Genomic DNA, 17,173 nt, shown 5'->3' on the forward strand with positions numbered 1-17,173 from the left:
TTCTGACTTATCTATTTCTAGAACTTTTTCATCATCTCAAACAGAAACTCTGTATAAGATTTTAGTTTCAAGTACTAGATGAATACTGGTTATTTACTTGCTTTTTCAGGCCTAGTATCTCCCATCCTCCAGCAACTCAGTATTCAGTATGATCTATTGTACTTATTGAATGCTGAGTTGTCATTTGAATTTGAATGGTTTCTTTAATTTGTACTTGTTTCATATTTCTAGGTATCTATGAAAAGTTCACTGTCACTTATCCCAGCGTAATATATGTGCTTCTTTTGGGGCAATGAAATATATACACACGAAATTTGGAGAAGATCAAACTAAATAATGTAAACACACAGACGATTTTATTGAGCAGGAGAAGAAAGACTAAGGACTAAGGACTGTGACACACGCAAAAAAGTCGAGTTGTCTCAGATGCAAAGAGTTTCCCTTCTGCAAATGCCTACAGCAGGAAGCACACCTAGTATAAAAGATATTTGGGCTTGGAATCTGAAAGAATTCAGTCCCCAAACGCTGCATGTGAACTGGACTCGACAGGAAGGATTGTTTAGCAGATCTTCCCTCTCTATTCGTCTTTGTGCTCAAACAAAAATACAGCTGTTAAGAGTTTTAAAAAATTATTTCCAAAAGAGTATAAAAACCCCATTCAGATTGCATTCTTTTTATTCTGCTAAAATGTGAAGTTTCCTTGGCTGCTTCTCTTCCTGATTCATAAAAATCACACAACTACTGTTGCACAATAAAGAAATGGAGAAATGATCAGGGAATCTTTCTCAGAAAATTCGTTGTTTTTTTTTTATATAGAACAAATAAGAATTTAAGAAAATAAACATTTAAATCATTTGAATTTTAACTTTACATGCTAAAATTCTTTACATGTTGAACAAGATAGTTTTGTGTTACTTAGTGTATTAATATGCTTTTGGTATAAGCAAAAGTATAATTTTTATCAGCATTTATTATTCTTTTTCAGAATGACACTCCTAATGAAATGTATTTATTACAGCTAAAAGATGGCGGCAAGGCATCCCAGGCAAATGTAAGAATAGGCGATGTGGTTCTCAGCATTGATGGAATAAGTGCACAAGGAATGACTCATCTTGAAGCCCAGAATAAGATTAAGGGTTGTACAGGCTCTTTGAATATGACTCTGCAAAGGTAAGTTGCTTTCTGTTTGTCCTGAAAGAGAAACCAACATTGAGGAATGTGTTTTTGTGTGTCTGACTCATGGTGTTAACTAAGACTCAGTTTCTGCTGCCATTGTTTCAGGTAAATAAAAAATATAATGGCCCTTAAATTGGATAATTGAGCAGCATGAGAATTGCTGAAAGCTATGAGTTATTTCCCCATCAAAAGGCATGTATTTCCATACTAAGAAAAATTGTGTGGGCCTGTAATCTCGGCACTTTGGGAGGCCAAGGTGGGAGGATTGGTTGAGCTAAGGGGTTTGAGACCAGCTGGGCCAATATAATGAGTGCTTGTCTCTACAAAACATAAAAAAATTAGCCAGGCATGGTGTCATGGGCCTGTAGTCCCAGCTACCCAGGAGGCTGAGGCAGGAGGATTGCTTGAGCCCGGAGGTCAAGGTTGCATGAAGCTCTGATTGTGCCACTGCACTCCAGCCTGAGTGACAGAACAAGATCCTGTCTCAAAAAAAAAAAAAAGAAAGAAAAAGAAATTGTGTATACAGCTTCAGAGAATTCAGGAATTCTTGAAATTTCTCAATGGAGTGCAGGCTAAGAGTTCTTTCTGTTAGGTAAAATTCTGAGCAGTATATTAAAGGATATTCTTTTAGGATATGATTTCGCTTTCGTTAGTTTGTCTTTTTCTCTCTTTTTTTCTGAGTAGAAAAATAATTTTTAATACAGTCCTTTGAAGGCTGGACTTTTTGAACTTACTGCTTTCTAAAGTCACTCTGGCCTCAAATTATAAAATAATTAATCATCACATTGTTTATAATATATCAGGTATTTTGAGGATCCCATCATTTGAAACCTGCACCAAAATCACCTGGAGTGCTTGTTAAAAATACTGATGTCTATACTGAATCCGAATTTCTGGGAGGAAAGACCAGGAGTTATATTTGTTGAACTTCTCTGTGGTTATTATGACTTATAAAGTTTGATCACTGTAGTATCCTGGGCCGAAGGCAAGGGAGGAGAAAGAGGGAATGGAGAGTGATAGAAGGGTAGCTGTGAACCTTCAGCTTTATAATGAAGGTAGTTTGATCATATACGAGGTAGTTGTGGAGGGTTTTAAGCAAATCTTGTTTTTGATGATTACAAAAAGTATTCTGAATTCTATCAGATTTGGAAAACACCACTTTTTCTGCCTCCCCAATCTCTTCCATAATTATATTGCATATAATTATCTAAGTCTTCCATAAATTATCATGTATATTATGAATCTTTAAGAGGGAAATAGGCTGGGCGCTGTGGCTCACACTTGTAATCCCAGGACTTTGGGAGGCCGAGGTGGGTGGATCACCTGAGGTCAGGAGTTTGAGACCAGCCTAGCCGACATGGTAAAACCCAGTCTCTACTATAAATACAAAAATTAGATGGGTGTGGTGGCACATGCCTGTAATCCCAGCTACTTGGGGGCTGAGGCAGGAAAATCACTTGAACTCTAGAGGCAGAGATTATAGTGAGCCGAGATCATGCCGCTGTACTCCAACCTGGGCAATGGAGCGATACTCTGTCGCCGCCGCCCCTCCCCCCCAAAAAAAGTAAAATTGAAAAGAAAGAGGGAAATAAAACCTGGTACCTTCCCAAAGTATTTGTCTATGGAAGCTTTTTCTTGGAGCCCCTCCTAGGAGTCGTGTTTTGTGAAAAACACTTAGGCAGTGCTCTGTGTTTTGCTACTGCTGTCCTAGGGATTGCTAGTGAAAGAATTTCTACAGGGTAAATTATATTTACCTGTCTGAGTGAATATCAATTTGGTATTAAAACTGAAAAGGAAATTGTTTTTACAAACTTAGACTGACTTGGACATACAGATCTATTTTGAGGTATCATGACTTTCTAACCAGTTTCCTCTTTAGGGTCTTTTTAAAAAACTTAGAGAAATTCTTTTCAGTGGGACTGCTGAATCAATGTTTATATGTATTTTAAATTTTGATAGGCTATTAGCTATACATTTTAATGCATAGGAAAGTAGTCAATAAGAAAAGTCATTGGTTATAAAAAAATTTGTTTCATTAGTATTCTTCTGTTCTCTATATTGAGACATGTAACATGAAAGTTGTTCCTAATCAAATGAAAGTAGTCATTTTTAATTTACCAAGTATGAATTTTGAAGGGAAATCAAGAGGTCAAGAAACTTAACTTGTTTGAGATACCAAGAAAGCACAACAAATAGAGATGATGACAGGCTGTTTTACACATTCTAAAACTGAAAGTTTATGAGCTCTTTCATGGGCTGCGTACAATTTCTTTCATACCAGCCTGCTTGTTTCCACATTGTGCTGCTTATTTTATGACTCAGGAACCAGTATCTTATTTTCTATTGAAAACACTTTGGGCCCCATAAGAATAGATAAAAACCAGATGTTGTCCTGTTTGAATGCCTTTCCAATTTATGTAGTCTGCTACTGATTCTAATAAAGATTCTTTTAGGCTGCTTATACAGAATCTAACAAACCAACTTACAAAATCGACTTGTTATAAACATTTGAGTATACTACTTAATCGTATCTTTGTATTTCTAAATAATAGACATTCAAGGACCCAAACTGTTGGGGAGTATTTTAGAGTCATTGTTATTCATTGACATTCTCTTCAAGTTTTTGAACACTTCTTATGTTAGGTAATGTCAGCCTGCTTAGATAGTGTGTGTGGTTAACAAAATTCATAGTATAATATTGACAGTGCTACTGAAGAAATACTTCTGCCTTTTAAGGAAAAAATACAACTTTGAAGAGTTATCTGTGATTCTTCTCTATACCAGGACCATTCTCTCCTCAAATTTTCTCTCTTATATCAAAGTAAGTATGTTTTCCGAGTTTTAACAGCTTTTTTTTTTTTTTTTTTTTTTTTTTTTTTTTTTTGAGACTGAATCTTGCTCTGTCGCCCAGGCTGGAGTGCAGTGGCACCATCTCCTCAGCTCACTGCAGCCTCTACCTCCCGGGTTCAAGGGATTCTCCTACCTCAGCCTCCCGAATAGCTGGGATTACAGGCGCGTGTCACTGTGCCTGGCTGATTTTTTTTTGTATTTTCAGTAGAGATGGGGTTTCATCATGTTATCCAGGCTGGCCTCGAGCTCCTGACCTCAAGTGATCCGCCTGTCTCGGCCTCCCAAACTGCTGGAATTACAGGCATGAGCCACTGCGCCTGGCCTGAACAGCATTCTTTTTTTTTTTGAGACACCTGGGCTGGAGTGCAATGGCACAATCTCAGCTCACTGCACCCTCCACTTCCCAGGTTCAAGCAATTCTCCTACCTCAGCCTCCCAATTAGCTGGGACTACAGGCGCGTGCCACCATACCCAGCTAATTTTTGTATTTTTAGTAGAGATGGGGTTTCACCATGTTGGCCAGGATGGTCTTGATCTCTTGACCTCATGATCTGTCTGCCTGCCTTCTCCTCCCAAAGTGCTGGGATTATAGGTGTGAGCCACCGTGCCCAGCCCTGAACAGCATTCTTTTTTTTTTTTTTTTTTTTGAGGCGGAGTCTTCACTCTGTCGCCCAGGCTGGAGTGCAGTGGCACCATCTCGGCTCACTGCAAGCTCCGCCTCCCGGGTTCGCGCCATTCTCCTGCCTCAGCCTCCGGAGTAGCTGGGACTACAGGCGCCCGCCACCGCGCCCGGCTAATTTTTTGTATTTTAGTAGAGACGGGGTTTCACCGTGTTAGCCAGGATGGTCTCGATCTACTGACCTCGTGATCCGCCCGCCTCGGCCTCCCAAAGTGCAGGGATTACAGGCGTGAGCCACCGCGCCCGGCCTGAACAGCATTCTTAATTGTCCTCTGGTCACTTCTTCATTCCACTTCTCACCAATCAGACTACTCTGAATTCTTCCAAACTGAGTTACCTACAAGAATACTTTCTCAGTGAACTCTTTCCTTCAAAAACTTGAAGTTTTCTGCATGAATATGTACTACCGTCATTTACAGACTTGTCTTAGTCCAATTTCCTAGAGCAGAGTCTGAGATGGGGATTCTTGTCCAAGTGATACAGTAAGGGATTCCTTTAAGTAAGGGAGTGAGTGAAACAGGCTTGGGAAGCAGAAGAAACTGAGATGAGCAAAGGTATGATTTCAGGGGATATCCAGCTTCACTTGATCCAGCAGGAAACCTGGGAACAAAATTGCACCACAGAGTGAGTCTGTCTTGCCTTGTGGCAACGAAACTGTGCTTTTGTACCCCCTTCCTTGTATTTATTAGTTATTAGCTGTCAGCTGTCCTGGAAGTATGTTGTGTGAGTAAACAGAGACGAGGGCTAGGAGGTAGCTTATATTGCTTCCAAAGAAAGTTACTGGTGTGAACCATTAGCAGCAATGGAAGAAACACCTGGGGAATGGGTGTAACAAGCTGTTAGAAGGGTTCCAGGAGATCTAAGCTGGGCATAGACAACAGCACATGCTATGAGATTCTATCGAGACTAATCCCTCTGCTTAGAAGGTCATGTTCTTTGTAATCGAGTCCTCCTCATATTGTCCTCTCCAGATCACCACCACTCATCACTGAATGCCCTCTCTTCCATTTAGGATAGGTTTCTCACTGTCCTTCTCTTGCCTTTATGCCGTGTCATGAAATTCACTTCATCTGAAATGCCTACCACCTGTTCACTGCCAGTGCATGCCTTCACATCCACTAAACCCAAATCGAGTGTCTCCTGCCCACAGTCTGTTCCTACTATTGCACCTCATTCCTTTTTCCCCTTCTGAACTTGTATGAAATAGTTTATGCCATTCAGTTCAGTGTTTAATTATATACTAGGTATAATCAGGAATAACAAGGGCAATTCCATGAGTCTTATACAAATAAACTTAATTAGCTAATAGTCATACCTAGCACTGCCTATGTTATTTACTAATCACTCCGTGTATTATTAGTCCTGGTTCTTCAAGAAGACTCTTTAAGAGCAAAGACTATGTTTTTTTACTCTATTTGTATTTGACAGCATCTTGTATAGTAGTCTATTTTTGATAGGCACTGGTATTATTTCCCAAACTGGGAATCATTTATCTATTTCACTAATACTTCCTGAACTCTTACTATGTGCCAGTCACTCTTGTAGATGCTAGGGACATAGCAGTGAACAAACCAAACAAAAATCTCTGCTTTCATAGTACTGACATTTTAGAGGACTGAGACAGATAATAAACAAGTGAACAGAATATGTAATATATCTTGTGTGGATAAGTGTTATAGGGAAAAATAAAGCATATGAGGGACATAGGGAGCACCTTCTCACTTGGGGTACTCATGCCCCAGATATCCAATAACCTCACTGTGGCTTTCCTTACCACCCCATTTTAAACTGCAATTCCCCAGGGAATTGCATGAGTATCCCAAGCAGAGGGAAGAGCCAGTGTGGTGGCCCTCTGTCAGGGAGGCTGGTATAGCCAAACAGAATGAGTGAAGGCAGACCGGTTAGAAGTAAGGTCAGAGAGGCAGCAGGAAGGGAGTAGAAGTGGCAAGAACTTGTAGAGCCTTGTGGGTCATTGCCTTGTTTGTAATCAAATTTAATTTTTCCTGGGCCTATTAAAACATTGTGAGAAAGCTCTGGGAAGTTATAGCTGGTTGGCCAGGGATCTAGATTAGGGTTTGGGAGATAAATAACTTACAGTTACGGAAAGGAAGGCCAGAGGAAGGAACAGACCAAGTCTCTCCCCACTCAATAGTGGTGGTGCTGCTGTTTCCTGCTAGCACTATAGAAACACTGGATGAGGACCACTGCTGCCAAATTCTGCTCTCCTCCACCTAAGAATTCCCAGGGAGAGAACATAAGAGAGAAAACTCATTTTTTATTTTCAAAAAGAAAATTGCCAGTAATTTTGTTTTAATTTTTTTGCATTGAATATTGTTATATATCTACTAATTTTTAAGAAAATGTATGTGTATATTCAAAATTTGGTTTCATTTTTAGACCCAACCTCAATATCTTAAAATAGGATTTAGATAAGAAAAAGTAAGATAAAGATACTTGCTTGAGTCAGGTGGTTTTGTAACTGTTATTTATGTCTACTTTAATTTGGGGGCATATAATAAAGCAAACACATTTTCTTTCTATGATATCCTAAAAAATAAGACTTGACTCAGTATACTCTGGGTTTCTAATGAATATAGAAGTGTGAATGACTTTATTTTGTCTTTTATCATTGAAAAAAAAATGGAAAATATATAATGTTTTCTGCACCTGAAACTAATTCTAGGAGTACTGCAACTGGACTATAAAAAATTCTACTTAAAATTATTTTTACTCTTCAGGAAGTCAGGCAAATAGCAATGCTAATTTTTAAATGTCAAATATATTTTGCCTGTGATTTTGATCCAAGTCAAAGTGGATCATTTTAAAAATTATTTCAGTTGATACAAGAAGAAAATTACTTTCAAAAGCTTTGATGTCTAATAAATATTAACCATATTAGAACTGGTTTCTGTGAATAAGGGTTTTTTTAATTATTATTAGACTTTAAGTTCTAGGGTACATGTGCACAACGTGCAGGTTTGTTACATATGTATACATATGCCATGTTGATGTGCTGCACCCATTAACTCGTCATTTACATTAGGTATATTTCCTAATGCTATTCCTCCCCCCTCCCCCCTCCCCACAGTAGGACCTGGTGTGTGATGATCCCCTTCCTGTGTCCAAGTGATCTCATTGTTCAATTGCCACCTATGAGTGAGAACATGCGGTATTTGGTTGTCTGTTCTTTCGATAGTTTGCTGAGAATGATGGTTTCCAGCTGCATCCATGTCCCTACAAAGGACACGAACTCATCCTTTTTTATGGCTGCATCGTATTCCATGGTGTATATGTGCCACATTTTCTTAATCCAGTCTGTCACTGGTGGACATTTGGGTTGATTCCAAGTCTTTGCTATTGTGAATAGTGCCGCAATAAATATAACGTGTGCATGTGTTTTTATAGCAGCAGCATGACTTATAATCCTTTGGGTATATCCCCAGTAATGGGATGGCTGGGTCAAATGATATTTCTAGTTCTAGATCCTTGAGGAATCGCCACACTGTTTTCCACAATGGTTAAACTACTTTACAGTCCCACCAACCATGTAAAAGTGTTACTATTTCTCCACATCCTCTCCAGCACCTGTTGTTTCCTGATTTTTTAATGTTAGACCTAAAACCATACAAACCCTAGAAGAAAACCTAGGTAATACCATTCAGGACATAGGCATGGGTACAGACTTCATGTCTAAAACACCAAAAGCAATGGCAACAAAAGCCAAAATTGACCAATGGGATCTAATTAAACTAAAGAGCTTCTGCACAGCAAAAGAAACTACCATCAGAGTGAACAGGCAACCTACAGAATGGGAGAAAATTTTTGCAATCTACTCATCCGACAAAGGGCTAATATGTAGAACCTATAAAGAACTCAATCAAATTTACAAGAAAAAAAACAACCCCTTCAAAAAGTGGGCAAAGGATATGAACAGACACTTCTCAAAAGAAGACATTCAGACAGCCAACAGACACATGAAAAAATGCTCATCATCACTCGCCATCAGATGAATAAGGTTTTTAACTGTTCCATTTATTTCAGTAGTTAGCTACGTAGTAGGACATAAATACACTTGTTACATGCTTATTGTATGATTTAGGGCTGGTGGCTAAACTACTGGGCCTTAATTTTCTAGACTATAAAATGAGGTCATAGGTGATTTATAAATTCCCTTTTTGTAATAAAAATAGTGGTTCTTATTCTGGTTTTTCAACTGTAAATAGATAAGTTCCCTAGAGTTGCTGTTAGATCAAACCAACTTAAGTTTGCTTATTTTGGCTGAGAGAATCAGGAAATTGGACTTTCTTCATTGGAGTTATCTTAAACTGTGCCAGGTTAACAAAGTGACTTGTACTGTTCTGCTCACTTTAAGGTGAAAGGTAGATCAGATGGATATGCAAGCATCATTTATTCATCAGAAAATATAGTACTATGTATTTTTATTCTTATTGTATATTGTTAAATTAATCCTCTTAGAATCACAGAATATATATAGTTTTTCTACCCTTCCTTGTTTCTATATTACTAGTAGTGGCATGTTGTGGTTTTTTAAAATTTTTGTTTCTTGTTCTTCAAACTTCATTTATTGTATAACTTGTTATGATTGGAAGTGAGAGACCGAGAAGAAATGAGTTTTGAAAAATATTGGTGTATTACTCTTTCTGCTTTCCCCTTCTTCTTCATCCTTCAAACAACAAAAAGATTGCCAGAGGTCCAAATACTACTGCTAATAAATGACAGATTGGAGTAATTTAATAGTTACATTGGATTATAAGAGAAAAGAAGAAATAGCTGTTGTACCAGACTGAAGCTATTAGCCATCTTTTGTCTCATTTTAATGGATTGTTTAATATCCCATTACTGTTAGCTTTATGAGTTCAACTCTGATGTTTCTTTCACCAATAGAGTAGAGGCAGGAGTTTAGAAAGTATTTTTTTCGATCGAAGTTTTCAGTTCTCTGTCTGGGATATTTCAGTTCATGTGAATTAAGATATTTAGTTGGATTTTTTTTTCTTTTAACAATTGGAGTTTCACATCATCCTATTTGAAGTTACTTTTTTTTCTCTTTGGTATTTCATGTACTTTTCTAGTGTTTATTCTTCAGTTTAGCTTTTACTACTACTACTTTGCTTATTTGTTTTTAATTCTTAGGTTGGAGGATGACAGTTTTTCAGAAGGACTAAGTCTGATTGATTATATCCCCATCCATCATTAAAATTAGAAACGCTGCTTAGGAAAGGGAAAGAGGACAAACATGTATTGGCATGCTTTGTGAATTTTTTTTTTTTTACATATATCATTAAATCCTTGTATCAATTCATTGAAGAAGAAGTTAGCCTATTTCAGGTGAATATATAATGGCTTAGAGATATCCAACCTTTTGGCTTCCCTGGGCCACATTGGAAGAATAATTGTCTTGGGCCATACATACAATACACTAATACTAGCGATAGCTGATGAGGTTAAAAAAAATCACAAAAAAAATCTCATAATGTTTTAAGAAAGTTTTCAAATTTGTGTTGGGCTGTATTCAAAGCCATCCTGGGCCACATGCAGCCTGTGGGCCACGGGTTGGACAAGCTTGGCCTAGAGAGTTTATGTGACTTGCCTAGCAAACTCAGATCAGTTCAAAGCTTATGCCCTCCTTACTTTCTTTCCTGTGGCAAAGGACTTAATGACTAGTTTCCTTGTATATATTTGATAAGATGGGACAGATGCATAATAGGGGTGACTCTTCCTCTACTTATAAGGAACTGCATCTCTGTTAAAAAGTACTTTTCATTTTTTACTCTCCCCTGTCAGTACTTTGTAATAAAAATTATACCTAAAATTTTTCTGTGTGCTTTAAAAAGACCCTGTATATTAGAGTGAAAGGAAAAGGGGGGAAAAGCTAATAGGTTAATGAGCCACTAGATAGAAACATTCATTTGGATGCTGACTTGTGTATATGGTTTCCCTAAGTCAGAAAGTCATCTTTTATTTTTCTCTCCCAAATTTATAACCCTGTTAACTGCATTTGCTAGTTCATTCCTATGCTTCTATGTATGCATTCTGTGAGTAACTAAAGATTCAGGAATTAAACAAAAATATGTTTTATGTGGCTGACTGCCACAACTACTACTCGAGATCATCATTACAGCAGTTACTACTGTTACTACTTGAGACCTTCATTACAACAGTTACTACGGTTATTCCTTTAGACCATCATTACCAGACTGAATGAAGGGACAGACAAACCTAGAAATGAAAACTTTAGACAAAAGTAACTGTTTTAAAGGAGAGGCTACAATGGAGAAGAAGAGAGAAGAAAAGGGTTCCCTGCTTTAAGCGAAGGCAGCCGCCTAAGCTTCTACAGTCCTTGGTTTTTATTGGGTAACAAGAGTAGGCAGGAGGAGGTATCAATTGGTGAGCTACTTAATTGATCACAGGTTCATATTGTTACTAACAGGCTTCAATTATGCCTAATCATAAGAAACACTTGCGCCTGGGTCGTGACTGCCCTCAGCAGCCCTTCTGGGTGGCAGACACAGTTTGTCAGTTTGCCAACATTCTGCATTTATGAGAAACAGTTTGCTGCTTATTCATATGGCCTCCGGTGGTATACTGACTTGATCACGACCTAACTCTTTCGGCCTCCAACAGTTTTAGGGACGAGGCACTGTGGCTCATGCCTGTAATTCCAGAATTTTGGGAGGCTGAGGTGGGCAGATCATTTGAGGTCAGGAGTTGAAGACCAGCCTGACCAACATGGTGAAACCCCTGTCTCTACTAAAAATACAAAAAAATATTTAGCCAGATGCGGTGGTACGCTCCTGTATTCCCAGCTACTTGGGAGGCTGAGGCAGGAGAATTACTTGAACCTGGGAGGCAGAGGTTGCAGTGAGCCAAGATCACACCACTGCACTCCAGCCTGGGTGACAGAGTGAGACTCCATCTAAAAAAAAAAAAAAAAGAAAATATGTTTTAGGGACTGTTTAGTCAACATCACACTCACTGGAAGAGACCATAATTGTCAATCAACAAATCAATCAGCAGACATAGAAAAGAAGTATTTATCTTATATATCTCTTTTTCTTCAATTCAGTAGGGATAAAGATTGTTGGAAATGGACTGGAAGGCTCATTTTAATTCTGAATAGTCTGTGGTAGTTTGACCATAAACAGATCTGATAAATATGGGTTGGTTAGGGTGTATTTTGTATTGTGAAATTCTTCACTTTCACTTTACATCTTGAAAGTTTTTTTTTTTTTTTTTTAACATATGAAAGTCTTATTTATTTCTCTGAAGGAAAATTTACTTCAATCTATAGTCCTTTGGGAAAGCAATCCCAGGAATAATATGTTTAAACACCTGTTTAGTTTTAAATCTTAAAAATTTTTTTGGGATCACACCTAAAATAGTCTTTGCAAAAGAAAATTTTAATATGTCAAATTTTTAAGGTCCATGAAATAGAGATGTAAAGAAGGTGAATGGCACCGGCATTGGCTTTGAAATTAGGCACACTTGGTCCAAATCCTGGTTTCACCATTTCCTGGCTATGTCACCTTAGGCAGGTTATGTAACTGAGTTTCAGTTAACCACTTGTAAATGGGCACAGTAATACCTGCCTTCCAGGGCTTTTACACAGGTTGAATGAAATAGCCTATGTAAAGAACCTAGGACATAATGAAGATGAGTTTTCTCTCTTCCTGTTTCTCTCCTCAGTTAGTAAGTGAGTATTAGTATGGTATCCATTGTAAAGTACTTCTAGAAGATCATATTTGTTTTGTTTCCTGGCAACAAAAATGGGTGTGACTGAGGGAAACAGGGAGAAACAGAGAGAGGGAAGTCAGTAGGTCATTACCTGACAAAGTCAGAAAGATAATGATGCAAGTTTTAGATGAGAGGATTGCTTAGTCAAATGAGTGATTTTGGGTCATATAAATGTAATTAAAGCTTTTTCAAAGAGTATAGTGGATGCAAACATGTTTACTGCCAGCTAATTACTGCTTTGGTTCAAAATTATTGTCTAAACCAATAATTTATGGCCCATATGGCAGGAAAGATAGTGGCAGCAAAGAGAAACCAGTACACACCTAGTCTTGTTTATTCTGCTAACTTCTCATGTTCATCTTAGAGGAACAATGCAAATGTAATTCTTCTTTGCTGTGGGTTAAGTCAGAAAGAGAAGCAAAAATGTGAGTTTTTCTCTCATTTTATTTTCGTGTATATTCCCTTTAAAGTAATTTTCTGAGTAACATTAAAATCAAGTAAAATTACTAATTTTTTGAACGTGTTTTTCTGATACTTTTAGAAGAAATTTTCTTTTAAAACCCTTCCTCAGTACTATCATTAATTACTGAGGTTTAAAATTTCATAATGTTCATTAAATTTAAACATTTGGACTTTTCCTTCAGATTTACCTTATTACTAGCAGCCATAAGAGGTGGATATGAAGAGATTTATAATCTTTGCCTTTAAATTATTTATAATATCTTCATTGGGATTAGATGAGACAGAATATGCTACAGGGGTTCAAAGGAGAGTTAAAGATCCCATTCTAATGGAAAGCCTTTGTGGAGATGCAGAAACCTGGACTAGGCTTTGAAGAATGAAGTTAAATGAAGTAGCATATGTAAAGAACCTAGGACGTAATAAAGATAAGTTTTCTCTCCTTTCTTCCTGTTTCCCTCCTCAGTTGATAAGTATTAGTATGGTATCTATTGTAAAGTACTTCTAGAAGATCATATTTGTTTTGTTTCTTGGCAACAAAATGGGTGTGACTGAGGAAAAGAGGGAGAAACTGAGAGAGGGAAGTCAGACTTCCCTCTCTGTTTCATACTCAGATGGAGGAATATCCTCTGAAGTAGTATGGAGATGACAGATCCCCAGGCAGATGTTGGGATAACCATGTTGACCAACTGGAAATAGAGAAAAGAATGAAAGAAAAGTGAGGTCAGAATACTAAGCCTTGAAGGGTCTTAGACGCTGAGGTGTTATCGAAAGCTTTATCAGAAAAGTGACATTTTCAGGACCATATTTTGTGAGACTGCTTGGAAGGAGGTGGAGAGAGACGAGAGGCAGGGAGACTAGTCAGGCAAGTATTGCAGTAACCTGGCTTAGTGAGGGCTTGAAAAAGAAAACAGGAGAAATTAGAGAAGTGAGAACTGACCAGTACTTCTGTAAGCCACAGTTGTGTTCTGGATAGATTGTAGAATGAAGAAAGAGTCAGAAGTATCTCAGGATTTTATCCTGCTTAGGCCCAGGCTCAGTGTTCTGTCCCTTTCACCTTCCTCTTGCTCTTCTGCTCGCTGAAGTCTGGCTTTGCTCCTGTCATGTTACTGAAACTGTTTCTCACTAAAATGTATTACAGATTCTGCAAGTTCAATGTGGTCAAAAGTAAGCTCTATGCCTTGTCTTACAAATTTGTGTCTCCTGCCGCTGCACGTATCTTGGTGAATGGCCCCACCATCCACCCCATTACCCAGATCAAAAAGATACCTTCCTCACCTGAACCTCCCACTTTCATCTGTAGCCACCTGTTCATTAGCCTTTGTATATATGTCTCAAAACAGACTAGGAATAGAGTAGAGGAAATTAGTGTGGCATCACAGCATGGTGGTGGAGAGAGGCCCAGCTCCTAGTCATTATGCTTATATCTTGAACGAAAATGTTTAAGATTCGTGTTTCAGCATATACTAATTAAACACTTGCTGTGTAGATCACTGGGGATAGAAAGGAAGTTCTCATACCTGCTCTAGGGCTCACAGTGCTGGGCACTGCTTTGTAACCTTACATAAGGTCCTCTTTTTTTTTTTTTTTTTTTTTAAATGTCAGGTGTTTTATGGACAACCCTTCCCCCATCACATTAAGATAATAATTGTATTTTTAGTAGCTGGAGATTTTATAAATGTTGTATTGCAGTTTTAAATGAAGATGTAGATTTTCTACTTTGATAGACAAGAATCTACATTTATTTAAAAATCCAAATATATTGAAGATTTATTCAGACTTTGTTCATGGATCACTGGTAAACACTTAAAACCATGTGCCAGTTACCTCCAGCTGCCTCAGGTGTGACTTTATATGAGTTGGGATGCACAGACCAAAAATATTTTAAGCCATCTGGGAGTAGAGACAGGGAAGCAGAGATACTCGCAGGGAGGGAGAGACTGAGGAGAGACAGCAAGAGGGCGAGGAGTGTAGCAGAGATAGAAAAATCCCAGGCCGGAAGACAGCTGAAGGAGTAACATGAGAAGATTCTCCTGGCCATATCTGCGTATTAGCAGATTAAAAGGAGCATGATTCTATAACATTGGATTCCACCAAGTTAACCTCACCTTTATTGTCATTTTAAAAATAAAAATAGCTTAATTTCAGTTTTAAAGTGAGAATTACTCCATATTTCCTTGATGAAAAGGAATAGCTGAATAAAATGCGGCGTGCTCACTAATTCAGTGGTAACACAGTCATACCCAACTCTTCAAAAGCAGAAACAGTGTGTATTTATTTGTTACCTACTCCAGTGCCTACCACCATGGCTTGGATGTAGTCATAGAAGATACCAAATATGTATTTATTACCTTGAGTTGTAGAGAATGCTGCTTTTATAAATACAGCACTTTTTACTACTTTTGCCTGGTAAATTTAGAAATCATTAACAAGCTATTAGTGAGGTAAATAGTGACAAGCTGGTCATTGTCCTGTAGTTAATGGCAGCAGTCTCCTTAGAGTTCCACATAAACATTTTTGTCCATAACTCCAGACATTTTTGAAAGGATTGAAATTCAAGTCATTCCCAACTGTTTTCCAGTGGCTGTTGTTGCTATTATAGTCTCAAAGACTGAAATAGCTTAGGCTTTATGTGAGTTGAAAAGTACATGGGAGTGGTTGGCCGTGCAAAACACGGCAGAGTATTTACACTGTCAAACTCTTTTGTTTAATGTATTTTAAAGCCTGCGTTTTCACAGTAAATCATCTTTAAAATAGATTTTCAAATGTTACTGGTCCTACCTAATAAATTTATTTTTACCTGCAGTGATCCCTGTTAATACTCTTTCTCTGAAATTGAAATGCAGATGAAAAATGGTCTCTCATTCATTTTTGTTTGTTTGTTTATGAACTTTTAATTTCTTGGGTAATACAGTAAGGGTTCATTTCCACATCACAGTGAAATTCACAGGGAATAATCCTGCATTCAGATACCTCTCTTACAGTCAAGTCTGCCTTTATCTTGGCTGTTTTGGCTGAAGTTTATAGCACTTTTTCCTGTTACAATGAATGTGAGGGACTTTCCAGATTCTTTTGTTTTACTGGAATTAGGCTTTGAAATAATAGGTTATTTATTAGTCCAGAATGTTTTCTTATCCTGAGAATGTTTCTGGTTCCCAAATTATTCTTAAAACAGAAAAGTATTTTTATGTTTTGAAAGAAATATTTTACCTTTGAAGAGGATTTACACAAATAAATTATAACAATATTCTTGATTCTAAGAACTTTAGATAATAGTATTTCTTCTGAGATATGAGGGAAAAAGTGTTCAAGTTGTTAGGGAAGCAGCTTGTTTTTTAGTATATAGTAGGAATTTAGTAAGTAAAGCATATTAAAGAAAAAATAACTTAAACACTTTAAATTGTTACCTCTAAGAAGTTACTGAGGTAGGAACTTTATATCCATTAGTCATTTAATCTTAATAGCAACTTATTTATTTACTTATTTATTTATCAACTTATTTATTTACTTGTAAGTAAATAAGAGTTCAGAGTTCAATCTCAGATTTGTTTCTCTCAATGTAATGATTTGTCTGCATATATCTTTTTAAGTACAGAAATTTAAAAATATTTTTGTTGCTCAGTAATTATAAATACTTCTTCTCTAAAAGTTGTTTTGCTTTTCCAAATACAACACAGTAAGAATTTTCGCCATTAAATGTATTTCATAGGAGGCAGAGAAAGAGGCAGTTATGAAGACATTTGTTTGATATTCCAGTAATTTCAAATGCCATGGAAACTTCTAGCAAGGAGTCAATGTTCTTTGAAAATTTTTGCTTTATTAGTAGCTTATAAAATATTCCAGTATCAGTATTACCTCATTCGTTTCCTTAGCAGCTTCAGTGTGTGCATTCTCTGCACACTAATACTAATTAAAGTAGCTTTAATACGATCTTCATCTGTGAAATAGTTTGTTAGTTGAATTAAAATACATGGTTAAGTTTGAGTATTGATAACAAACTTCATAAATTCATAGCATTTTAGAGTTTGAAGCAACTCCAGCTATTTACCAGCAGAGCCCTTTGTCTTTATTTATGATTCAGACTTTCATTTTGATTTGTGTAAAAGGTTGCCTACTGTGACAGCTCTGTGACAACTCTGTCACAGTAGTGACCCAGAAATTGGAATTGTGTGGTAGAGGAGGGAAGGAAGAACAGATTGGTATTAACCTGTGATCTTAACCTTTCCACCCTGTTGACCTTGCTTTACTGCTTTCTCC

General features: G+C 37.3%; 1 protein-coding gene across 18 annotated transcripts in view; it reads left to right on the plus strand.

Annotated features, from left to right (window-relative positions):
• Window positions 1-17,173, plus strand: part of PDLIM5 (PDZ and LIM domain 5) — a 210,719-nt gene that overhangs the window by 67,729 nt on the left and 125,817 nt on the right. For all 18 annotated transcript variants that reach the window (XM_078002012.1, XM_078002013.1, XM_078002018.1 and 15 more), the window contains exon 3: window positions 1,019-1,170. In XM_078002012.1, coding sequence (XP_077858138.1) covers window positions 1,019-1,170 — 152 coding nt within the window. The remainder of the gene's footprint in view (window positions 1-1,018; window positions 1,171-17,173) is intronic.

Source organism: Macaca mulatta, chromosome 5 (genome assembly GCF_049350105.2).
Source record: "Macaca mulatta isolate MMU2019108-1 chromosome 5, T2T-MMU8v2.0, whole genome shotgun sequence".
NCBI classification, from domain to species: Eukaryota; Metazoa; Chordata; class Mammalia; order Primates; family Cercopithecidae; genus Macaca; species Macaca mulatta.